The sequence below is a fragment of the Cimex lectularius genome, unplaced genomic scaffold (genome assembly GCF_000648675.2).
Source record: "Cimex lectularius strain Harlan isolate CLEC.00 unplaced genomic scaffold, Clec_2.1 scaffold251, whole genome shotgun sequence".
Taxonomy (NCBI): Eukaryota; Metazoa; Arthropoda; class Insecta; order Hemiptera; family Cimicidae; genus Cimex; species Cimex lectularius.
This window is the reverse complement of record NW_019394213.1, coordinates 541,292-568,023: the sequence shown is the minus strand read 5'-3', so window position 1 is coordinate 568,023 and position 26,732 is coordinate 541,292. Positions and strand designations below refer to the sequence as shown.

The 26,732-nt window shown below is 34.9% G+C and overlaps 1 protein-coding gene across 1 annotated transcript in view; it reads right to left on the bottom strand.

The window, feature by feature from the left end:
• The window catches only part of LOC112128253, a 259,399-nt gene extending 235,759 nt beyond the window's left edge, over positions 1-23,640 (bottom strand). The window contains exon 1 of the mRNA XM_024230206.1: positions 23,110-23,640. Coding sequence (XP_024085974.1) covers positions 23,110-23,147 — 38 coding nt within the window. The 5' untranslated portion in view covers positions 23,148-23,640. The remainder of the gene's footprint in view (positions 1-23,109) is intronic.
• Between the last annotated feature and the right edge of the window lie 3,092 nt (positions 23,641-26,732).

The following is a 26,732-nucleotide window of genomic DNA, read 5'->3' as shown; positions in this document are numbered from 1 at the left end:
CAAAGCTGAGCTTTTACACCCGTCCTGTCAGGTTTGAACCCAAACAATCAGGCATTGGCCCTGAAAGAATACAACAAAACAATCAAATTACAACAAAGTGATGCCCGAATCTTGAAAAATCTTCTATACAAAATATCGACTTTCAGTCATATTTAACCAAAACTTGCTTTATCTTTTGTAAGATATCATCAATTGTTACAAATCTATTATACTCAGATAGAATCTTAGGGCAATTCTTTCCCGTCATATTTGGACGAGTTTCTTTCGGTTTGTATTTCTCACTTTCTCCCTCTCTCACTCTCTCTCTTTCCTTCTCTCTCCTCACTCTCTCCCCCCCTCTCTCTCATTCTCTCTCTCCTCACTCTCTCCCCCTCTCTCTCACTTTCACTCTCTTTCCCTCCCACTCTCTCACTCACTCTCTCTTTTTCTCTCTCCCTCTCTCTCTCTCTCTCTCTCTCTCTCTCTCTCTCTCTCTCTCNATATATATATATATATATATATATGTTTAACGGCTTTCAGTTTATATTACCAGTTTAATCAGATCTGGCCTTTCAGCTAGTGAAATATCTTAAATAAATTGTTGGTTATGGCTGTGAAATACCACAGTTAATAGCAAATCTACAGCGTTTATTCAATTATTTATTACTCAAATAAATAATGCATACTAAATTACTAATGAGTCAATTTGTGTCAATGCTTGACTTCGAATTGTGCACTAAACAAGATTTGAATTACAAGAGAAAATATATTCTTCTTTTTAAGAAAGAAAACCATGTTTTTGAAGACTTGCATGAATAACTTAACAATTACATAGAGACAGAGAGCTTTATGAGATGATTAGGTTAAAATTCAAACCAAAACCCAAGCCCTTAATACTTTGCCAAGAATACTAGCCTGCTTAAAAAGACTGATATAAAGATAGGAGCAAATTTCTTCTTATTTTTTTAACATCCCAAGGTTCTTTCTATAAAACTAGAAATAAGTAGACAGTAAGATATAGATTTTTGCGATTAAAATGACGTGCAACACACAAACTCTGATTAAAAACATAAAAGGCTAAATCAACTGCTTGAACTAGTTTTATACATGTACACTAATCAAAAAAAAAAAACACGATAATGGGTTAATCCATCCTCATGGATTTAGGAAGAATCTTGAACCATTAAAATATTTTATAATAATATAATAGGACTATTTTAAAACCCTCAGATGACAAAATGCTTGTTAATATTGGGACAAAAAAACCAAATACGTTCCTCGAAAAGATTTACCTCATGTCGATATCCATGAAAATTTCGCTTAACTTCGACCCTATGGAACAGACTGACTCATTTTCACTCCCGAATGTTATATTTCGAGATCAATAGGACACGAGTGTGTTTACTGTTAGCCGCCCATTGTCCTCACCCCCCATATGGGAGATGGAAGTCCTCGCATAGGACCCATTGTCGAAAGCCGGCAGCCTGCGAGCCGTTTCGTTCTTCCTAGGCTAATGAAAGACCGAAGTCGAAAACAAAATCTTCACTCTTCCTTTTTCACGGTGCTGTAAAGATGGAAGAAAATCCTTTCATGCAATATCCCCGGTCGCGCCAAGAGAATGGGAACTGGCCCAAGACAATAATTTCACTCCTTCCCTTGTAAATACCGCAATAAAATAAAATAAAAATGTGTATGTTACGTGCGGTGATTAGTGACCGTAGATCGATGATAATTCGAAACGTTTTCTTTATCGTGCCAACGTTTCGATCTTTATTGAGATCATCTTCAGCGCCTGGGATTTACAAACATTGTTTAAATTTAACAAATACATGTAGGATGTGGAAAAAAGTAAATTTATACAATGCAAAAAATATATATTTTTTTATATTCAATGTGTATGTTACGCTTGTCCGCTACATGGTGGTCCCCCAGATGGGTAGCCACCTGGAGCCGGATATAGGGGTTCCAACGGAAGATGTGTGGAGTGCCTGAGATGAATAGATAATTCACTCTCGCAATTACGTTAAAGTAACATATAATATGTAACAAATTGTTTCGTATATAAAGGTAAAAAACTTCTTCGGGATCAACAATTTTGTTCAAATTTAACAATTAAAATTTGTCTGTATAAAAAATACTGGTTCCCTCTCTGGGTTGGGTGGTCAGACGTGTTTGGGCATACCGCCATCTTCAGTGTGACTGGGTCAAGCAGGTCTGTGCGTTTTTCCGAGTCCTGGCAAAACGCGTCAGAAGGAGTTAAGATTACTTCATCATTTATCAGACCCCCATGAAAAAATCTTACAATTACGTTTTGTATTTATCAACTGCCTGGGAACAAAGGTTTTATCTGTAGCATGATTGTCTTTGATAATTCTGGTCCTTTAGCTTTCGAAATATTCCGTGGTTTGTATGCGTGTTATTTTGTCAACAGTGTCCTTTCATAAGTTAGTTATGCGCGTCCGACAAACCAAAAAGATATGATAAGTACACAGAAAGAAGAAAATTATAGGTTTATCACGTCGCATGAAGAATCCCACAATCAAATGCCAATTACTAGAAGGAGGTAGTTTAGAAAAACATCTTTTTCGTTTTTTTGCCGACGTTTCGACCTTTATTCGGGTCATCTTCAGGGCGTAAAGTGTGGTACTATTCTTGTGGTGTCATATTGGTTTTGTGTGAGGTGCTTTTCTAAACTATCTCATTCTTGACCGCTCCTCGCTCTTCAACAAATTATGAAACAACAGGTCACTAAGAAAAACACATTTCTACCCGAGATGAACAACACAACCAACGTGGGTTTTTACGAACATATCGCCTACAAACATGGACATCAAGCCACTGCCACACACAAAAACATTGTACAAAACCAGAAGAAACTAGCAGCAGCTACAAAACAACGGATTTACTTATTAAAATGTAGACAAAACAAGGTATTTCCTTCTCACATAAAAAATAACTTTAACTTCACAAACGACAAAAACATACAGAGTCACTCACAAATTTAAAACAAACATTTTAAATATTGAAATTAAAATTTGCATTGATAACATTAAAACACTAACAGACAATATCAACAAATTGAAACACATTGCTTCAACCATGCTATCAACTGACATCCCAAAAAATTGTACACATACCAATAAAAATATTATGACAAGCATTCGACCAAATCAAAAACAGTGACATCCAAAAACTCAAAATATTAATCAATAAACACGTAACACACAACACAAATAACAATAATTGGTTTTTAAACCTCACAAAAAACAATATTCCTCCTGATATCCAACATCTCCGTTCACTAGGAGCCAAATTTTCAATACTGTATAACAAATCCTATTTCCCAACTGCTAAATTGATCGTGGATGTAGACTGCGCTATATAAAAATTTCTTAACACGGATGATGAGAAAGACACAATTCGCGCCATGTGTATCAACACAATTACAAAAAATAAAAAATTCAAATTAAAAACAACCCAAATATACTTATACTTTCAACTGTTGAAATCAAACAAGCAGTTGCCGTTAAAAAAGATGATTACATACAAAACCTCAACACAATTGTAAATGACACAAACACATACATATAACACGCTGAAATCTGACCCCACACCGTCACTCATCAGGCAGACCAATAAAATCGTACAGCAGACACTTAAACACAAAAAATAGATATGCACAAAAAACACAAAACCAATGTGACACCCTAAGAATAGCACCACATTTTATGCCCTGAAGATGACCCGAATAAAGGCCGAAACGTCGGAGGGGGGAAAAGGTGTTTTTTTAAACTACCTCATTCTTGACCGCTCCTGACGACTTCAACAAAGTAATGTACTAGGCTCAAAATCCTACTTAAAGCATCTGGTATCTTGCTTGGTAATATTTCATCATTTTGGTCTGTCTACATGTTTTGATCTGATAGACCCGTTTATGCTTTTCGCCATCTTCAGTCCGCCAGATGCTTTTACCAACACGCGGAGAAACGCACAGACTAACCACTGAATATAAAGAAAAGCCTAATCATCAGATAGACCAAAATAGCTAAAATAGGCAGATAAAAATTATCGGATATAACCTAACCATAGATTTTTGTAAATGTTATTCAAAATTCTTTTAAACACGGTAATTAGAAAAGGTATAAATGTCAAAGTGAATTTAAAAAATATAAATATTTATGTAGTATTAAACTTAATCTAAGCTAAGTCATCGTTCACTTCATGGAAGCCAGATTCGGTGTTTTGGACTATCAGAAACGGTTCTGCTTTTTGCAAAGCGGAGAAACACATGGACCAACCACTGAATATGAAGAAAAGCCTAAGGTCTGACAAACCAAATCAGCTAAATAGTCGACAGGAATTACTTAACTAAGATATTCATAAAAGTTAAAATTATTTTTAAATCGTTCCATATAGTTTATGCAGTTTAAATAATATTCTTTCCATGTAGAGTTCAAATCTTCTTTAAGGTCTTTACTAGGTGAAAGAAGATTTAAACTCTACATTGATTATCTGCAGGTCGATCTACAAACATCATTTCTTAATATTCTTTCCGTTAAACATAATCTAAGCGTTGGTCCACTTGTTTGAAGTCCAAGTTGGGGTTATAAATTGTGTTATAACACGTTGTAAAAGCGCAAATCCTTCAAACGACCATAGAAATAAATCGATCAACCATTAAAATCTCTGATCGCGTTAAGGGCGCCACTGAAACGTAACGATCGGTTTGAAATAAACCGGAATAATTGTCACCGCAATTATGTAAATGCCTGCGGAACAACATTGAAGGATCTCCGGAATACGGATACACAATCTCGCCATCTCCTCGTCGGATTCCGTGTTATGCGCCCCATTCATGGGGCATACTGTAAAAGTGGATTATTCCATCTTTCACGCCGGGCTGTAATGGAATTCCAGTCTCGCAGCGTTACAATCCGCATTATATACATTATATTCGGCTCGGGCTGGAAACTCGGCAAAGATAGAAAGCAAACTGATGTTGCTATAATTTGGGCTTCAGTGTTCGGAACTATAAGCCGTACTAAGGCTATATGGGGTGTTATGCAATTTCCCAGACGAAGCTTGGGTTTATTTATTTTTTGGCAGTTTGCCTTTTATACGGCTGAAATCAGACAAATTTGTCTTGGGTTTAATAAACTCTGATGTTTCACAAACCGATCTTTTTAAATGTATGGTCTGGGACACATGTACTAAATTAATAATTATAAATATTCATTTGATTATGATTGTTGGTCAGATTCCTATTATATGAAATATCAAAGTACAAATATCCTTATTGAGCCCATAAACCATACATACAATAAGGTAAATAAAATAAATATCCCATTGATCATTTACATTATTTTGAAATTCGTAAGGTAAATACGTGGATAGGTAAATATAAACTTCTAACTCATCAAAGATACTCGACTCATCATCGCCATAACAATATTGAAAATCTATATTGATCTAAATGAGATGACAAAGTTACGAACTTATTACAGATAAATCTTTTTCAGTTAAGGGTGATAAATAATCGTAAGTGAAAAAAATAATACAGAAATGTAGGGAATTTGGGTGCTTTTCTACTAGGAAAATTGATCGTTTGATCAACATAACATCCTTCATTGTTCAAGAACACGGACCAACCGCTGAAGATAACCCATAGGAATGATCAGGGACAATCAAGCTGCAGATAAAATTTTTGTCCGTCGCATTTGATACTTACAAAGGTAAGGTTGGTAAATTTGTCAGATTTTTGCATGGAATCTGCAAAGTGATGAACCAGTTATTTTCTTGTTTCTAAATATTTTTGTCTGCCTAGCCTCGCTGGTTCGGTCTGTCAGACGTGCTTTTGTACAGGCTTACGAAAAGACACTTTTGACAAAACAACACACAAACCAACCACTGAAGATTTCACAAACCAAACGACCAGAATGACCAGAGACAATCAAGCTACAGATAAAACTTTTTGTTCCCTGGTAGTGGATAAGTAGAAAAAAATTATTTGTGAGGTTTCTTAATGGAGTCTGTAAGGTGATGAACCTGTAATTTCCAGGTTTCTAAATATTTTCGTTTGCCTATCCTTCCTGGTTTGGTCTATCAGACGTGGTTCAATCCAAGTTCATGATAACAGCACACAGATCAACCATTGACAAACCAAAGGACCAGAATGACCCGAGACAATCAAGCTATAGATAAAACTTTTTGTTCCTTCGCTGCTGATAAATGGACAAAATTATTTGTGAGGTTTCTTAATGCAGTCTGTAAGGTTACGAACCTGTAATTTCCAGGTGTCTAAAGATTTTTGTCTGCCTATCCTTGCTGGTTTGTCTGTCAGACGTAATTTTTGATGATTCCTTTCAACTTTATTTCATTGTGTGAATTCCCCGGGCCGATTTCGATCGTAATTAAAATGTATCAGTGACAAGCTTATGAAAACAACACACAGACCAACCATTGACAAACCAAATGACCAAAATGATCAACGGCAATCAAGCTACAGATAAAACCTTTTGACCCTTAGCTTTTGATAAATAGAAAACTTAATTATTTTAATAAATTATACTTTTATATAAACTCTTGGTTGAGATGAAACAGTTATTGTCACCAGCGGGATTCGAACCCACGACCTTCGGCTCAATACGCCGCTGCTTCAATCACTTAAGCTTCACCGTGACTTTTGCGTGAAGCAGTCTGTCTTAAGCGGTTGAAGCAGCGGCGTATTGAGCCAAAGGTCTTGTGTTCGAATCCCGCTGGTGACAATAACTGTTTCATCTCAACCAAGACTTTAGATAAAAGTAAAATTAATTGAAATAATTAAAATAGGTCAATTATGATTACTAAACAGAAAGAACTAAAAAGAAAACTTAATTGTGAAAACTTTTTTCAAGGAGTCTGAGGTGATGAACCTTTCCTTGTCCTTATTATTTTGGTCTGCCTAGATTCGCAGTTTTGGTTTGGCAGACGTGTTTCAGCTTTTCGCCATCTTCAATTCTGGGTCAACGTGTTGTTTTGTCATTAATGACATTTTCTTAAGTTGTAATATGAAGAAGCGAAATGTCGAAAAGCGTCTGACATTCCAAAATGATCAACGAACTACAGCTTAGTGTTGGGTTTTAATTGAACCCCGGGACATTCACATGAGAATGATTCGTTTCAACTTTATTTCATTGTGTGAATTCCCCGGGCTTATTTCGATCATAATTAAAATGTATTCGAACTGCACCTTGCAAGGTCCGGGCTAAAGGAAAGTGTGCGACGAAAGGAAACTCCCTGCTTCCTGATATCCCACATGGTCGGTTAGCCGTGAGAGCATTCCCATTGAAAAGAGGGATTCGGGATCGAGAATTTCTTCACACATTATTGCTCTGCTCTATAATAATTAGACGGCAATAAAAAACAGCACGGGCAATTAAGCAGCCTTCGGCCCAGAAGAATTAATGCACTTCCTCGATGGCGCTTCTGCTATGAGAACCTCGCTGTCAAAATAATCGACTCTCTTTACACCTTCAGAAATAGTTAGTGTGGTAACTTTTCCGAATACTAGGCCTTTCTACTGTGTCTCTGACAAGCTTTAAAACAAACCTATTTTTTAAAAATTACAAATATCCTGGTCCAAGGATTACGAATGAGTATAATAGTTAAAGTCTCGTATTTGCTTCTTCAGGCAATTATTCAAATTACAAGAAATCATGTAATAGTCGCATTGAGGTCCGTCTGATGGTGGTAGTCTGAAAATAATACATTTAATGGGGTCCGCCTGTTCACGATGATAATATTTGGATTTTGATGTAAATTTGATCCTTCAAGAAACACAATTTCAAAATCACAGTTGATTCAATCTTCGCATTTTTTGACATGTTGATCTTTTATGGTTGAGTTTATTATAAATTATTATCAGATTAAGCCATCTTCTTTGTGTTTGCCGGCCTTAAAAACCAAGGGAAAAAGATTTAATTTTAAAGATTTAAACGTCAAAACAGGATGCGAACCAGGTGGAAATCTCGTATAAATTGATACTTCCCGACAGTAAAGAGCTGAATCCGGCTTTGTATCTGCCGCCTGCTACAGGTGTGGAAAATTAAAACCGGCTGCAGATGCATCGTTAGACGAGCAGATGCCCGATCGTGAAAACGGAGACTGGTTCCAGCCTAATAAAGGGCCCAGGGCTGAGGGCAGGTGGAGGGCTCCGTGAGAACTCACGTGGGAACACACGTGCCGTCGTGAAGCCGAGACCGTGCCAATTATTCGGAATTTATGTAAAAATCTCGGTCGGAACTACCGATGGGCTTACATCCATGAGGTCAAACTACAATAAAAAATGACACACCTTATCATTTCTACAGTTAACTTGTTTATAAATCATCTATCTTCTCTATAGACAAGTAAAAACAGTACGTAACATCATTTATCATATTATATTCATCACAAAACATTGCTGAAAATTTTTTATTTTCATTTTTTGGGCTTGTCCTAAAGTACAACGCCCTGTATCCCTACGTACGGTGGCGTATCGTACCAACGGACAGTAGAAAAAGTTGACAATTTTTCATTTTTATACTGATAAAAATGAAAATAGTCACCATTAAAATAAGAATTAGTAACCAAAATAACTCTAGTTCAATGAATCCATCTATCCTGATACAGTACTCACCCATGCCGAAGATACCGCCATCATTTCAGGAAACCCTCAATACCGTCAGAATTATCCAGGACCATCTCTCCTGATTCGAATAATGATTCAAGGATCAAACTGAACGAATCCAAACTTAGCAAACAGCCTTCATCCTCCGACACATCACCTCCCTTCCAAAAATAAATTTAAACTTAATAACCCAAGCGAGGTGTTCCCTAAGGCTGCATTCTTTGTCCCATTCTCTTGCCAGTATACACCACAGATCAGACAGTCCTGATACCGTCCTCCTCGAATTCAGACAATGAAGCCAACCTTTCGGCATACTCCGAATGGGTGATTGAAGAGAGCCTATGGCAGTATTTTTGAATTTTGGTTTACCGATAAAAAAACTGGCGGATACTTCAGAAAATGAAGTCACTCATGCAATCAGGGCAAGACAAAGTCAGTTCTGAACCATCAAAATCCTCCAGGGCCATCTCTACAGTTTGGAAGATTGTTATAAAAATGAATTAATCTCTATTTAAGGTATTGGTTGAGATGTCAATGTCACGAGCGGAATTCGAACCCACGACCTCGGCTAGCCGACCAGCAAATAACCTTCATATTTGAGGACATCATCCTCCAAATTACAACTCTTCGGACTTTACTTGAAACTTACTTGAAACCCCACGGTCAACTAAAAACACTAATATTATCTACTCAAACTTGACAACAGATCGAAACTTTCACTACAAAATCAACTACTCATTTACACATCTCTACTACAATTAATCTACGTACAGAATCGAACTGTGGAGTTCATCCAAGAAGAATCCAGAATCTCCAGTTGTAAGTCTTTTGAACCATTGCCCAAGCTCCCTACTTCGTACCCACTCAGATCTTTATATCCCAATTGTCCTCGAAATCGCAAGAAATCGAACAGACGCAACCTCATCCCAACTCCCTAGTCCAACACCTTTTATCCCTAACCTTCCCGACAGTCTTCCAAAACGCATAAAGCGCATATGGCCTCGCGATTTCCTCCCTAGTGAGGAAAATGGATAGTTATGGTAAACAGGATACAAGGAAGCGGGGTATATGCTCCCTAGGCACTGCAGCCTTCTGGTTTATTGTACCTTCCTAGTTCCTTAGTTCAGTGCAATGGACTCAATCCTTCTCCTTAGAAGTATCAGGTCAATGACTGTCGCAGCTACGATTTGATTCCCTAAGTTTTTTTCGTTTGTTAGGTTAAATCTCCATTCAGCTGTTGGCTTCACATTCCAAGATGATATGGGTGGCTATTTCCTCCTCCTCATTACATAATCTGCAGATGGGATGTAAAGTGGATAGTTTGGTGAATGGGATAGCTTCTCCACTTTTGTAAACTGATATTCAACAAAGACTTGCTTGCAGCTCTCTAGCAGTGTTATAACAAAATATTAAAAACAACAACAAAAGATAAAGTACTGATTAATAAAAATAAAAACTAAATGCCTCTTATCAACTTAGCAAATTTAGTGTTTAATGTTTAGTTAAACCCTGTTTTGTCTTTCCTTATTAATTCTACAAAACTGGAATATATCTTCGGAAATATCTTTTAAAAGAATTTTAAACATGAAATGCATTTTTCGTATTACTAAAACTATTTCTCCAGAAGGCGAAACAGATCGATAAATATCGCGTCGTTAATCGGACAAATTGCGATGTTGGCATCTTGGTATTCGTTCGCGAGGAAGAAAGACTGCTTTCGCCAGGCGTCAAGGAGATCCGGTTAAATCTTTTACAATTTATCAGATTGTTGTCGTTTTTTTCGCATTTCATTCCAAGACTGAACCCGGCCAAAAACTGGGTCGCGTTCAGTTATTGGAAAGGTCAAACCAATATGAACGGCAACTCGGGGAAATCGTTCGTAAAACGTAATCTACGACTCGATCGACTATGCTGCATCCTAATCGGAGTAATGCGATGACCCTAAACCACTGACCTTCAAAATAGATCGTCATCGCGTGTAAAGGACAAGAAGATCAATTTTTTTTTAAATCATATTGTCAATCAATTTGTCTATCCCAAGCCTTCGATAATAAAACAACCCCGGCTTACCTCAATTATATTTCGATAACTCGTCCTCCTTTAGCACATTTAATTCAAACAATATAACTGGTGGTTTGTAATTTACGGCCGTTGAACTCGATAAAAATCTTGACTAGTCGCCTGTCAAAGCTATAAACATAACGGAAGCTCTCCCAATCGAGATGTTCCTTTTAAGAAGATTAGAGATCAAAATAGATTCATCTTTACTACAAAAAATGTAAACTTTTAATGCCTCATCTATGATTGTTCATGTGTACATCCGAAAAATATTGTCACTGTCAGCAAGCCGTATCAGTAAGTCAAACATTCATCATTCAGCTATCTTCAGTGGTTGCTGGTCTTACTAAATGATATAATAATAAAAATAACATACAAGCTGACGATAGGCCGATCAAACAACACGGACACAATATCTAACCTACACGAATCAATTTTTTCAGTACAAGACTGTTCCTAAGATAATTTTGAACGCAATTATAACCCAATTGGACAAAAAAATACTTTAATAACGACATATAACGGTTAGTACGTGAAACGAGCGGAAAGGAGTTGAGCACCGGCGTTTCGTCGTGGTCACGAAAACGATGTTTTCTAAGTGTTTTCAGTTTTCCGACTCGCCTTGGGAAATCGTGAGGTCTCCCACGGGGATATGTCATCTGCCTTTTTTTGCAAGGGTCGACTGTTATGTCACATGTAATACGAGACCGTCACACTTACTTGGCGACCTTAAAGTTTCAATTCTTCGTACAACGTTCTAGGCCGACATTGAAATCAGGTCGTTATTCGAAACCGGTAGCGGATTGCTGGATGAGTTGGAAATTTGATAAAAAATAAATGTGGAAATGATAGTTTTATAACTGATATATGCCACCGATATTGGCTCTACACTCAAGGAAATGAATAAATTCAGAATTTTGGTTTGCGAAATTATGTACATTGTTTCACTCATCCTGACCCGGCTAATTTTGCTTTGCATCTATGTACAACTTTAGACTTATGACTACCACTGGACCAATTAAATCAAATAAAATCATTCAATAATCAGGGATTTACTAAAAACTGGCGACAAACAGTAGAAATTATATTACTTCAAATGCTATATAAAGCAATCCATTGCTGAGGGTATTAGTTATGGAACATAACTTACAACAATTGGAGGATTGATGAAGATGAGAACGTAGAGGTTTAGTATTTCCCTAGCATTGTAGCCTTGTTGCTTATTACTTTTGCTAGTTCCTTAACTATGTTCAACTGGCTTGATTCTCCTTACAATAAGAAGGTCATGGAGTGTTATTGTTGTAATTCTTTTTCCCGGGGTTATCCCGACTATCTAAGGTCTCGGTTGAGACGTAGCTTCGCATTCGAAGATAATACTGGTAGCAGTTTTTTCTACCTCACTGTAGAACCTACAGGTCTTTATGGTGATCCATTTGTATAGGTTTTCAGATGCCAGTGACCAGCCGTATCTCTCATGACTTTTACCCTGTTTAGCTGAAGCAAAGTATTTTCCAGTTTTGGAATGGGTTATATACCAATTCTGAGAGGAAGGATCGTTGATGTTGAGACTATGTTTCTGGGCTTGTTCATTATCCAAAATTCCTTTACGCCCTTGTACCCAAGATATTGTCAGGTTGGTCGTTTTACCAGATTCTGGATGTATGAGTTGCACTCACCGACTATTTTGGATGTTTTTACCCGCTAATCTTTTTAAGACTTGGCCGTTTTTAAGTTTTCCACGGCACAAGCATTAATAGCATGATGTCAGCTTGAAAGACATAGGTGTACTTCCCTAAAGAGTTTGTTCAGATTTTGGGTTTGCAAAAACATAGCTGTCCCTGTTTGTTATTTTGCTGTCTGTGAAAACATTGTAGGTCGATGTTGGGTCATATAGTCAGCCCACATCCTAAAGATAGGTCTCTGATTTTATTTGTTGTTGTATATCCGACAGTTTTAATCCCCAATTTTTTTTTTTCTAGAAACTATGAATTTTGCCTAGCTTACTTTTAGATATATGATTCCAATCGATGTAGGTTTAATAGTGTTTCTAAGGCAGCTAGTGTATAGTTATCATTGTGAATATATACATTTGCCCATTGTTGCACTTGTCTAATTTTTGGATAACAAGTTCTTTGTTGACCACCGGATTAAAGTCATTGATCATGGATATAAAGGTGTGAAATGGCAACGACGAACTTCAGTTTGTTCCAAAGCAGACGGGAGAATTGGCGGGTCAGGATGATTAAGAACAATTAAAAAATTTTATAACATTTTTGAATAAATATTTATTAAAGAGCATAAATCCTAAGACCAAGACAACCGGATGGAATAAAATCAAAACATAATATGTGCCCAGGGTTATCAAGGATACTCAACCTACAGGTCACAGAATGCAATTATTTTCTGCCCGTTAACTGCTCTTTCTGCAGAATACTAGGGACGAAAAGTCATTCAAAGTTCGTAAACTTTATTAACCACTTGTAGAGGCGAATAATGCGTATTCGGTATGATTGAACAGAAATCATGGGGTCTGACATGCAGAAACAAGTCAAAGCAAACAGCGAGGATTGGCGGACCGGGATTAGGAACAGTTCAACGTTTTGTAACACTTTTGCAATAAATGGGTCATTAAAGATCGTCCATTGTCCAATTCATCCAGTAAGATCGGAATCAAATCATACATGTCCTGGATGATCAAGGGCATTCAACCTGCTGAAAGGTCCTAAAATAGATGTTCTTTCGTTATAATATTACTGATGAAATGTAATTCACACTTAGTAAACTTTATCAACCAATTAAAGAGACGACAATGCGTATTTGGTAAGATTGTATAGAAATCGTGAGATCTGATATCCCATCGGTGATTTGCAGAAACACGTCTGTTCAATGTAAACAGCGAGAATTGGCGGACGAATCAAAATGTTTTGTAACAATTTTGCTATCAATGGGTCATTAAAAAGCGTCCATTCAACCAGTTAGATCGGAATTCAATAAGATTATGTGTCCTGGATGATCAAGGACATTCAACCTGCTGAATGGTCTCAGAATAGTTGTGATGTTCTTTCAAACTTCGTTATAATATTAGTGATGAAATAAAATTCACACTGCGGTACACTTTATTAAGCGCTTATAGAGGGGACATTGCGTATTTGGAAAGATTGAATAGAAATCGTGGGGTCTGATATCCCATTTGTGACTGGCAGAAACACGTCCGTTCAAAGCAAAAAGCGAGAATCGGCGGACCAGGATTAAATCCCAACGTTTTTGTAACACTTTTGTAATAAATGGGTCATTAAAGATCGTCCGTTGACCAATTCAACCAGTACGATCGGAATCAAATCATACGTATCCTCGATGATTAAGGACATTCGAATAGGTCTGGTCACAGAATACATGTATGATCTTCCAGGAAATATCTTAATAAAAGTGATGAAATGTAATTCACAATTAGTAAACTTTACTATCAACGTATAAAAACGATCATGGTTATTTAGTAAGATTGTATGGAAATCGGGGGATCTGATATTGATAACCGGTATACATCACTCAGTAAAACTAATTTAAGCTTGTATGGTAATGTTAATAAAAGTCTTTTGTTTGAAGCTTATTCCGGGAATAGGCGGACCGATATGGCCAAAAACAATGAAAAAGTTTTATAACATTTCGCAATATATAGCCTAAGTAAAGTCTATTCTAAGAGAAACGATCTAGAAAGCTGTGATTTATTTTTTCCTGAAATATAAATAGAAAGCAATCCGCACTGTAAATTCATACGGATTTTCGCATAAAAACATTTACGACCCTGACAGTATACTGGAAATGAGAATTATCGAGCGACGAGGGCGTGGAAAATAACTTTCTTGGCGTTTTCCTCCCAGTTTACGATGGAAAAAAAGGACATCCTCTAATCGCTGCACACATTCAATCTCTCGATAATTGTTTGTCATTAAATCGCCTTCAGAATTCCGCCAACAAAGGTGAAAGTCTAGGGCTACCTTCGAAACTTGCTCGTCAAGAAAACGATTTTTTACCCTTTCCAATTAATAACATTTAAACGGCTGCAAGGAAGGATAATTCATTAGTGGAAACAGGTATAAATTATTCAACGAAACTGTTTAATAAAAGACAGCTACACCGTTTTCGGAGGTGGGCTAATTTGTGAGATACGTTTTAATGTCCGCCGCTCTCCTCTCCATTAGGCCAGTTTTATTTAATATTTCACATTTTCATTTTTACACGAGAATTGTCCCCTGAGTTCAGTCTTGCCAAATTAAACCCATCCTATTACCTGGGCCATTAACATCATAATCTCAACAACAAAAAAATCATAAAATTATCTAAGTAAACATATATTTGCATGGACAATAATCCAAGGCATTATCAAAAAAACTCGTAAAATCATGTCTTACAACAAAAGCTTGAAAAACAGTTTCTTGTCAGAAAACAACTATTTTAGAAATGCGCAATCTTTGTTATCTTATTTTCTTGTCGAAACGTGTACATCACATAATTGCCCATGAACAACTGCCTCTTCGTACAGGTGGAACTCGATATAGTTCACACTTCGTTACTTCACCCTTTATTATTTTCCAAAACGGTGTTGCACAACAGGTTCAAAGCCCGTAGGACGACGTCTGGATCTCGTATCAAATGACCGTCAGACGACAAGCAGAGATGAAGAGAGTGAAAAAAAAACTTATCTCATTTTCCCAGGCCATCTGTCCTCCCTTGCGCTTCTCCGACGGTCAACCTCGTTCACAACGAAAACAGTTGAACTCTTATCAACCCGGAAAGAGTCAGAAAAACGACCGTTTAATCCGGATCCATGCATGGTAAAAAATCTCTGAAACGCCGAGATCGAATTTACTTAAAAATTTGGGTAAATGGAATAGGCGACGAAAAATGCCAAGATTGCAACTATTTCATCAAGATTATAATGTTATACAGGGTGTTCGGCTACTTTTGCCAGTTGATTCTACATTCAAAAAGGAACCAAAAGGTTCTAATAAACTATGGTCCGATTCTCAATAGTTTCGGAGTTATTTCACTTTTTCTGATTTTTTAAGATTTTACGACCTTACTTCAAATAAACAAAGAAAACTCCAAAATTAAAAAGTTTTGGACAAATCCGTTGATACCATTGAAAACTAGGTTAAATTTCCAATAAGACGTGATCAATACTAAACGTGTAAAGGTTCGTGAAATAAGCGTTCTAGTAGCGAGAACTTTGAAAAAAAATTTTCAACGATGAAAAACTTACTAAAGTGATTTTAAACTACTATTTCTAAACCTAGAGGCCAGCAAATTTCAGAAAATTTCCTCCATTTAATATCCTTTTTAATGGTGCAATTGTTGTTTTAATTATTTGCATTTTTTCAAATACTAAGAAATTGATGAAGGAAAAGAAAAAACCGTGGCTGAAGGATTGGTAAGGTGGAAAGATTAATCATAATAAAAAATAAAAAATTTAAGGAAATTTTGAATAAATTTATGGAACGTTTTTTAATTTTGATTCGAAATGTTGTCCAACCTCCGCAATGTATTTTCGACGCGCTGCCTTCGCATTAAGCCCGCAAAACCCACACATAAGATGTATATCAGAATATTTTTCATTAGAAAAAGGAGCCATAGTGTTAAAAAGATATCACATAGATAACTAGAAACATTAAAACTCTATTTTTCTGGTGAAGAATAATACAATAATTCTTTGATCAAAGTTGCACTTGTGATGGTAAATAAATAAACACTTGCACTATTTCCGTTTCGAGCTCAAATTAAAAAAAAAAGTTTAGTAAATTCATTCAAAATTTTCTTAAGTTTTTTTTTAATTTTCCACCTTACAAATCCGTCAGCCAAGGTTTTTCCTTTCCTCCATCAATTTCTTCATTTTTGAAAAAAGTAATTAAAAAAGAAATTACACCAATAAAAAAGAATATTAAATGGCGTACGTTTTCTGAAATGTGCTGGTCTCTAGAATTTTTGAAATAGTAGTTTAGAATCACCATAGAAAGTTTTCAAATCTGAAAAAAATAAATATTTTTCAAAGTTCTCGCTACTAAATCACTTATTTCACGAACGTTTTACAAGTTTAGTATTGATCACATTTTATTGGAAATTTAACGACATTTTCAATCGTATCAACGGATTTGTCCAAAACCTTTTGGTTTCGGAGTATCATTGTTTATTTGAAGCAAGGTCGTGAAATCTTAAATAATCAAAAAAATGGAATAACTCCGAAACTGCTGCGATTCGGAACATAGTCGAATAGGACTTTTTGATTCCATTTTGATTGTAGGGATCTACTGGCAAAGTTTGTAACACGAGTAGCCGAACACCCTGCATTTAGGGAGAAAGTTATTTTTAAAATATTTCAATCAATAATGGCACGTTAATTGACTCGTGCCTCCCTCATCGAAAATTCAGCTCTATACCTTATTAAAATCTTTAAAAGACATTTGCAATTAATTAAGTTTTCCCACAACTCGGGGGAGTTTTCCCACGAGAAAGCATGAATATGGCGTGTTTGTGTGTATATGTATCACAGAGAAAAACTCTTGCATTGGAAGTATTAATAACAAAAGAAATATAACAATCATAAATGTTCACAAAACAACTACAGAACGCAAAACGTATTTGAACTTCGATGAAGTACGCTATAAAAAAAATCGTAAAGATACACAAACAAAAGATATATGAAAAGAACACAATGGATACATAAAGTAGATAAATAAATGGATATATGTAAGTTAGAAGATTGTTATGATAGTTGATTAAAGATAATTAGCATATAGGTAGTTGGATGGATAAAAATAATAGATATATAAGTACATGGATAGATAACTAGGTTCCTATATGAATATACGGTTAAAAAAGGAACGCAGGCTTAAGTACGTATGTAAGTAGATAAGTCCGGAAATCGTTATATAGGTAGATTATACATAATCAGTGTATAGGTAGGTAGATGAGTAAAAATATATAGGGTGTTCGGCTACTCGTGTTACTAAGTTTGCCAGTAGAATCTACATTCAAAAAGGAACCAAAAAGTCCAAAATTAACTATGATCCGAATCTCTACAGTTTCGGAGTTATTCCCCTTTTTTGATTTTTTTAAGATTTCACGACCTTACTTCAAATAAACAATGATAACTCCAAACCTAAAAAAATTTTAGCAAATCCGTTGATACCATTGTAAATTACATTAAATTTCCAATAAGACGTGATCTATACTAACCATGGTTGACAGATTGGTTATGCGGAAAGATTTAAAAATAATAATAAAAATAAAAAACTGAAGGAAAATTTGAATTAATTTTTTAAACCTTTTTTTAATTTGGGCTCGAAACCGAAATAGTGCAAGTGTTTACTTATTTACCAACACGATGGAAATTTTTTTAAAAGCATTATTGTATTATTATTCCCCGGAATAAAAGAGTTTTAATATTCAAAACGTTTAATAAATTCATTCAAAATTTCCTTAAGTTGTTTTTTATTATTAATATTTCACCTTACCAATCCGTCAACATGGTTTTTTCCTTTCCTTCATCAAACTCTTCATCTTCTAAAAAAGCAATTACACGACTAAAATGGTTATAAAATGGAGTACGTCTTCTGAAATTTCCTGGTCTCTAGGTTTGGAAATAGTAGTTTAGAATCACCATAGTAAGTTTTTCAAGTTTGAAAAAAAAATTCAAAGTTCTGGCTACTAAAACGCTTATTTCACCAACGTTTACAAGTTTAATATTGATCACATCATATTGGAAATTTAACGTAGTTTTCAGTGGTATCAACGGATTTGTCCAAAACCTTACAGTTTTGGAGTTATCATTGTTTATTTGAAGCAAGGTCGTGAAATCTTAACAAATCAGAAAAAGCGGAATAACTCCGAAACTGCTAAAATTCGGACCATAGTTAATTAGTACTTTTTGGTTCCATTTTTAATGTAAAATCTACTGGAAAAGTTTGTAACTCGAGTAGCCGAACTGCCCTGTATAGATACATAAGTAGATAGGTACATGGATAGATAACTAGGTGCGTTTATGACTATAAAATAAGAAAAGATATGCACTCTCATAAATAGGTATGCAAGTAGATAAGTTGAAAGATCGTTATATATGAAGGTAGGTAGATTATCCATAATCCCATGTGTAGGTAAGTATTTAAACAAACACATATAAGATTATATAATTAGAGTGATAGTTACATAAATGAGCCGTGAGCTGCATAAGTAAGTTGGTTTGTTAATAATTATAGAAAAATAATTACAGTAATTAAATAGTCAAACAGACAAATAAATATTAAATTGATAAGCGAAGAGATTGAAATAATAGCTGAGTGGGTACGTTAAGAAGGTAAGTATATAAAGAGAGAGATAAATATTTAGTTAGGTAGGTAAGAGGAAAGTTCGGCCGGAGGTAAGGTAGGTAATAAAATTTATGAATATGACGATAAAGAACTAAATAGTTAGGTAGAAATGATCTTAGTATTGATAGAGTAATAGATATACAGGGTGGTCAACTCGTCGTGTTGAAAACACAGTACATCGAAAGTAGAATAGAACGTTGTAAAAATTTGTTCAAAAGTTATGATTTTTTTAATGTTTATTTAAGAAAAACACGTTACTTTACATAAAACCTGAATTTTCCCCACTCTAACTTAACTTTTCGAAATCTTTGACCCCGGGATTAGATTTAGCACCGATTTCCTTACTAGTGTTATCTATTATATAGCAAATTTTTCAAACAAAATTGTATTAATTCAAAAGGAAATCCGGTGCTAAATTTAATCCCGGGGTCTAGGGTTTCGAAAAGTTACGTCCGAGTGGAGAAAATTCAGGTTTTACATAAAGAAACGTGTTTTTCTTAAATAAACATTAAAGAAATCATCACTTGTAAATGGATTGAGATTTTTGGGATTCTACTCCATTTTAAATGTACTGTGACCGAAAAAAATTAACACGACGAGCTTACCACCCTGTAGAGATAAAAATATTGGTAGTTACATAAAAAAAACCGGGAGCTGCGTAAGTAAGCTGATAGGGTTTTAAGAGGCAAGTAGGCAATTAAATGATTAAAGAGATAATAACGTACATAGACTAATAAATAAATCAGTTTGGTAAGTAATTAGGTGAGCAGGTACAGAGGTAGAGTGATAATTAGGTAGGCAAGGAGTAAATAGATAAAATGGTACGAAGAGAGAAGTTAGGTAGAAAGTTAGAGACATTAAATTTAAAAGTTCAAGCGTTTTAAAATATGAATTTAAACACCACCGGCCGTCGTTTTGCAAATACAGATTCATGGTTGGCCTGGAGCCAATCCTAGTTTCTTTATTTTAAAACCTGTATACTTGCTTCCGACTACATGCGTATAAGCCAAGATTAGCCGTGTTTTCCGGGTCAATACATTGTTGGCCATATTTTCAATGCATTTTGTGTTATACAACCGAATACGATGTTATCTCGTCTTTAGTGGCTAATTCTAAAAGTCTTAAACGGTCGAAAATTGAACGGCAAAGACGATCCGTGCGTGAAATAACTTCTTCTCTTTCTAGCTTGCCTCTATTAAATAGAAATTGCATTGCCTGATAAATTTCATTGGTCATTGAATTTACGCCATTGAGAACATGTATTCTTTATAAATTATTGCTTGGACTACAATGAGAGCTTCGACTGGTTAATGGGTTATGTTTCAAGTCGTGAAAGATTATTACCCAACATTCAGATATTGTTGTTGGCGTTAAAAAGCATAAATAAACGTCTTGAACGCTTATCTCCATCGTATTCACGACCGTAAATCTACAATGCAAACAATGACGACAACTTTCATGAGAGAAAGAAAAAGAATCTCATAATCTCGCTACGTGGGAATGCTGTATTGTCGAAGGTGGAAAAACTGAAGAATTGAAGTCAATTAGAAAAGTCGTTAAAAAAAAACAATTGTCATATTAAAAACAAATCTTAAATGTGCGTTGTTTTAACAAGTATTGTCAAACTAGTAGTCCTAGTTGACCTATATTTTTGTTTTCCTACTTTTGACACAAATAAACAAACAACGATAAATTAGAAACGACATCACTATTGTGTAACAATTCGCAACACGCTGCTGAATAAATCTGGAAGGGTAAAGTTTGTCATAAAAAAATCAATAAAGGGTAACCTAACACATTTTTTTTCGGCAAATTTTAAGAAGTACACTGTAAAACCGTAAAGTTACACAAACAAAAGAAATATGAAAAGAACACAATAGACACATAAAGTGTGCATATAAATGGATATATGTAAGTTGGAAGATTATTTTTTAGATAATTAGCATATAGCTGGTTGGTTGGATGGATAAAAATACAATAATACATATATATGTACATGGATAGATAGGTTCCTATAAGAATGTAAGGTTAAAAAGGAACCCAGGCTCATAGTAGGTATGTAAGTAGGTAAGTACGTAAGTAAGTTCGAAAATCGTTATATATGTAGATTATACAAAATCAGTGTATAGGCAGATGAATAAAAATATACAGGGTGTACGGTTACTCGTGTTACAAATTTTGCCAGTAGATTCTACATTCAAAATGGAACCAAAAAGTCACATTTAACTATGCTCCGAATCTCTAGTTACGGAGTTATTCCCATTTTTTGATTTTTTTAAGATTTCACGACCTTACTTCAAATAAACAATGATAACTCCAAACCTAAAAAAAATTGAACAAATCTGTTGATACCATTGAAAACTACATTAAATTTCCAATAAGATGTCAACCATGGTTGACGAATTGGTAAGGTGGAAATATTATAACATAAAATTAAGGAAATTTTGAATTAATTTATTAAAAGTTTTTTGATTTAGGTGCGAAACCGAAATAGTGCAAGTGTTCACTTATTTACCAACCCGACGGCAACTTTGATTAAAGGATTATTGTATTATTATTCCCAGGAATAAAAAAGTTTTACCTTTTTAATAAAGGGTAATCTAACACATTTTTCTTTTCGGCAAATTTTTGATCATATCCTGGAAGAATCTTTCGACAAAGCGGCAATCTGTCCAAGCGTAGCGGATTGTATAAAGGAAGAACGGTGTTGCCAAGAGGAATCCAAAGCGAATCCAAAGTAACTGGAGTAGTCTAGGAAGAGAAGGCGACCACCTTAAAAGGGAGCCCGGAAGCCTTTCGAGTGCCGAGAGGTCGAAGGATAAAGTGCTTCCAGACGTAAAGGCAAACTAGTTGAACAAAATATTGCAAAATCTTGACTCGAGGTCAAATAAAGATCTTCGCCTTGTAAAAATCATAAATTTGAATTCAAAGTTCTGTTCCTATAATGTTATCATAAAGACGGGTTGTAATTTTTTTTTCAACATGCATTATGATGATTTTATTTAAATTGGTACAATTTCTAATATCACAAACATTACTGGACACATGACTCACCCTATCGATCCCCCGGGGAACAGCTGATGGCAACCTGGTTCTAGACCGTTTACAAAACCGATAATCCTCCCCCAACGTTAAGCGTATTGAAGGGTAATTAACTATCCGCCGGAAATTACGATTTAACACTTTCACCGTTCAAATTAAAATTTATATAGCGTTTGATTACTGCGAACATGTGAAAATTCCCTCTGAGTGAATAAACGATCAATCAAATGTGTATTTGCCAGTATGATCATGACTGAAATTTTATCTGGGATTTTTTTATGGCCAACAATGAAAAAAAAAATCTGAAAAGTTGTTCAATCAAAATTTTGTCAATCCACCATCAGTTTTCTATATATTTTAATAGAGCAGCATACAGAAAATTTTAAAAGCAAAAGAAAACTACAATTTTAGGTAAAATCTCCCATTTTATTCCACATTAAACAACCTTTCAACATGAAGAATATCCCACAGATTAGAATAATCAAAGACAAAATGTAATCACCAAAAAAGTTACAAATAAGTCTCACCCCGTTTTTGGGCAATGTCCACTACTTGATCTGATCTCAAATATTAAAATTTTGACAGAAAATTCATTATAATAACGTTCAAATTTTCAGGAGAGGTACAAACAATATAAAAATATAATTTACGTAACAACAACAAAATTTTAAATAATGCCAGCATGATTTTATGGATCATACAATGAAGGTTCAAACTACTTTTGCCTCGTATCACTTTCTCCGATTAAAATAATCCAGACATTAACAAGCACCTAATTAATTAGTGGACAATCATATGAAAATTTCTTATTACTTATATATACATACAAATTAATATACTCCTCAAAAAACCCTAGAATAAAATCTAAGGTAGACATTGTTATTAAAAAACCTATTATCTCCTACTTTTTGTGTCTTATGTATTTATGCTTAACTACTAAGTAGTAGTGTTAGGTAAATATGATTAAGAATTTCTTACTGAGGTCTATGATTTTTTTTATAACGTTTTGTGCATATATCGTACCTTTTAGGCTTCCAACGTTTCTTGAGTACTGCTAGCATGTGGCAGCCGACCAGGAGAATCAAAAAAATAACGATGCGACAAATATCTTCAATTGTACCGATCACAGAAGCAGATTTATAAAGTCGTATCACGAACTATCCGAACTACATAACGCGTCGAAAGAGTTATTGAAAAAAATTAAAACCACTCGCAAACGTCGCTACCGGGAACCACAGGTCACATTGTCACATTGGGTCCTAGGAGATGGCACCGTCACTGTTATTATGCTATGATAGAATGGCGTTTGATAACCGGGCCGAATGTCGGGAGTTTTCGGTCGGCTTCGGCCCCAAGAAGCGATTGATTTACGGCTCTGAGGCTCCTGAGGACACACGCGGCTCAGATGAAACTGAAATCCACGGACGGATGCAAGTGGACTTACGCTGGGTTCAATATGGGGGAAAAGTGGAGAGCGCAGCGAAACGAGGCGACCCTCACACGATGGAGGCACGATTAGAAGTAACCGGCCTCTCAGCTGGACTACCCTCCACTAGCGCACCTAACATTAAACTAATCCAACCTCAATCCTTTGCCCTTTGCTCCTTTTAAATCCCTTACATTTCTTTTTCAACGAATCTTTCAAGTTTTAACAGATCTTACTTTTATGATTGCAGAAAAAAAAAAAATTTAACCGATTGTATTATAATCGATAACATTTCCTTTTAACTTACTGAGATACTAAGAATTTTCTGAATTTTTTTTATAGATATATTTATATAAAACTTCCTCAAAAATAAACGCATATCTATCAAATTTGTGATAGCCGCTTGTGTTTTCACAAATACGCAGATAATATAATCAAGGCGAGTAATTAAAAAACAACGTACACTAGAAATAACAGTTTTTTAATGCAAATAAACTCATTTTGTAAACAAAACCATTAAAACTTTGCTTACGTTTTGTATAACTATAAACAAATTTAGAATTAAAAAAACAAAAAATGATATACTCGAAATATTTTATTCAATAATAAATAGTTTTGATTAGGCTTTTCGCGAAAAGAATTTTCAAAAATGACTACAAAAATACAGCTAAGAAAGCAATTGTTATATTATTAGTTTATTTAAATTGTTTAATTAGTTTTTATGCAATAAGAAGATAAATGCGTGTGAACCAATTACATCAGGTTTAAACCCTTTGTAACAAAGACCAACAATTAGCATTACTCAGGTGCGTGGCAAATTGCCTACACTAACGGTTGTAGGGCGCAAATTCGTCCTAGGTCAACCTATTCAAATCACTGGAATTAATTTGTTAGTCATTAAAACATCTTTATAAAATTGCTTTATAAACTCTATAACTTTATCAAACTGTGTTATGATTGTTTAATTTTTTTTTGTTAAAAAATTTACAAATATTTGGAGGTTTTGAACCGTTTCGTTATTAGTTGTCAGAGATACAAAAATGCTACGTGTGGAAAATACTCTGAATGTGATATAACCATAATAAGCAGATAGTCAATAGGCTTAAACTGAAAACATCCCCTGGTAAAAATGTTATCCCTCTCATTCTCCTAGCATTTCTTCACCTACCTGGCTTAATTATCCATAACTAATTAATTACCTTATAGTCAGAAATTCCAAATACTTAGAAAGTTGCTAAGATCATCCCACTGCCATAACCTAAAAAGGATCGAACGTACTTTACTTTTAATACGTTGACTCAGGTGGTTAAATCAGCAAATGTTTTTATTCCTTTAGCATCTGGTGGCGATTGATTCTAAGTAAAAATGCCTGGCCCAATTGGCACTTTTTTGGGTGAACTTCTGCTCTTAAACTTAAGTCATCTAAAAAAAGAGTTAAAATTGTCATAATGATCGCCCTCCTCAAACCCAGAAAGGATCATTTACTTTTAAATTACCGACCTCTTCCTCAGTATCCTTTTCAAGATCAGTGAAAAACATCACACATCAATGTCATCACAGGACACTGAATTTCCTGATTGAACACAACAGGTCACGCACAAACACTGGAAAGGTACTGGTTGGCATTGAAGAGGCCTTCATCTGGTTAACACAAATCTAATATATAAATTTGGTATACTGGGGCTTCCCTATTGATATCATACACTTACAAGTTATTAAGTCAAGTTACTAATTCAGTTACCCTAAGGAAGTAGTGTAGTTGTGTCCTTCAGGGCTCTGTGCTGGTTCCTTCACTATTTAACAATTTTATAATAGACTTAAAGACATCAAATCTTCTTCGGACTTAGCATTGTTTTAAGATGAAACTTACGAGCATCTTACCGAATTGTTACTACATCTTAAAAACACTACTGGTTGAAAAATGTTTCTAACACTTCAACACGTTATTAGCTTACCACCGTTATTAGTTCAAAGTAATTTTTAAAAAATGAAAAAAAAACAACTTTTGATTTACTGATTGGATTAAGCAATAGTAACAAATAATGTTACCTGAACTTTTGCTGAAGGTTATTGATTATATTTTTGGTTTTACTTTTTCTTATTAGTTTTTATACGGTCGGAAGATAAGAAAAATTCGTAATAAATCACGTTTCAACCCTTTGTAACCAAGTCAACAATTATGCAATACACGGCTACATTGCAAATTGCCTACACTAACGACTGTAAGAAGCAAGTTTGCCGTAAGTTTTACTTCGTTAGTCGTTAAAACGCCCTTTAATCTAATTATATTGTCAACTTTACTATCTAATTACGTTGTAATTGTTTAAAAGTAATTTTTCGAATGAAATTTTAATATTTAAAAAAATTCTTACAACTTCGATTGACGTTTTGTTATCATTAACGCGCAGATGTGTTAATCTAGACGAGTGACGTACACTAAATGACAATCAACAGTTAATTTGTTTATAGTTTTTTGTAAACAGAATTAATATAACTAGTTTTGTGAAGCGTATAAACAATCTTTATCTCAAAATAAAATAAACTACTCAGACAGTTTATCAACATTGTTGTCAAATGGTATAACAAAAATAACGTCCCAAAGACTTAAAATTAAACCTAATAAAGCTGAAGCTGGTGTACCCCAAGGCAGCATCATTGATCCTATTTTTTATTCAGTATACACTACAGTCATCAATTCTGATAAAGCTATCCTTTCAAGTAACCCGGACCATGAAAGAAAAAAGACAACTCGTTTATTAGGGAGAAATTCACCCTTAAGAGTAGACATAATTTTAACAATATTTGCGACAGGTTTTTCATTTAAAACTATGCATGACATTTTCGAGAAAATAAGTTTCACGTATTAGTAATAAATTAGACATTACTAGCCAAGTAGTGTCCATAAGAAAACTCAAAGGACTGTTTGGAAAAATGGTCCAAAAATTGAGATCAGGTCTTCCTACAATCTACAACAAAGTCCCTCTCCCCGCAACCAATGTTGCTATTTGGGACTTTTTTACATGAACAAAAAACTTACTTGGTACGCCCACATTCGACTCAAAACAATATACCTGAACAGATGACATAAACTAGTCAAAAGACTATTTGACAATAGATCTACACTCCCACTGCAAAATAAATGTTTAGTCTACAACTTAAATTGAACTGCGGGATTCAACCAAGCGTTCCAATCTCCATCCAAAATCCTTGTACCATTGCC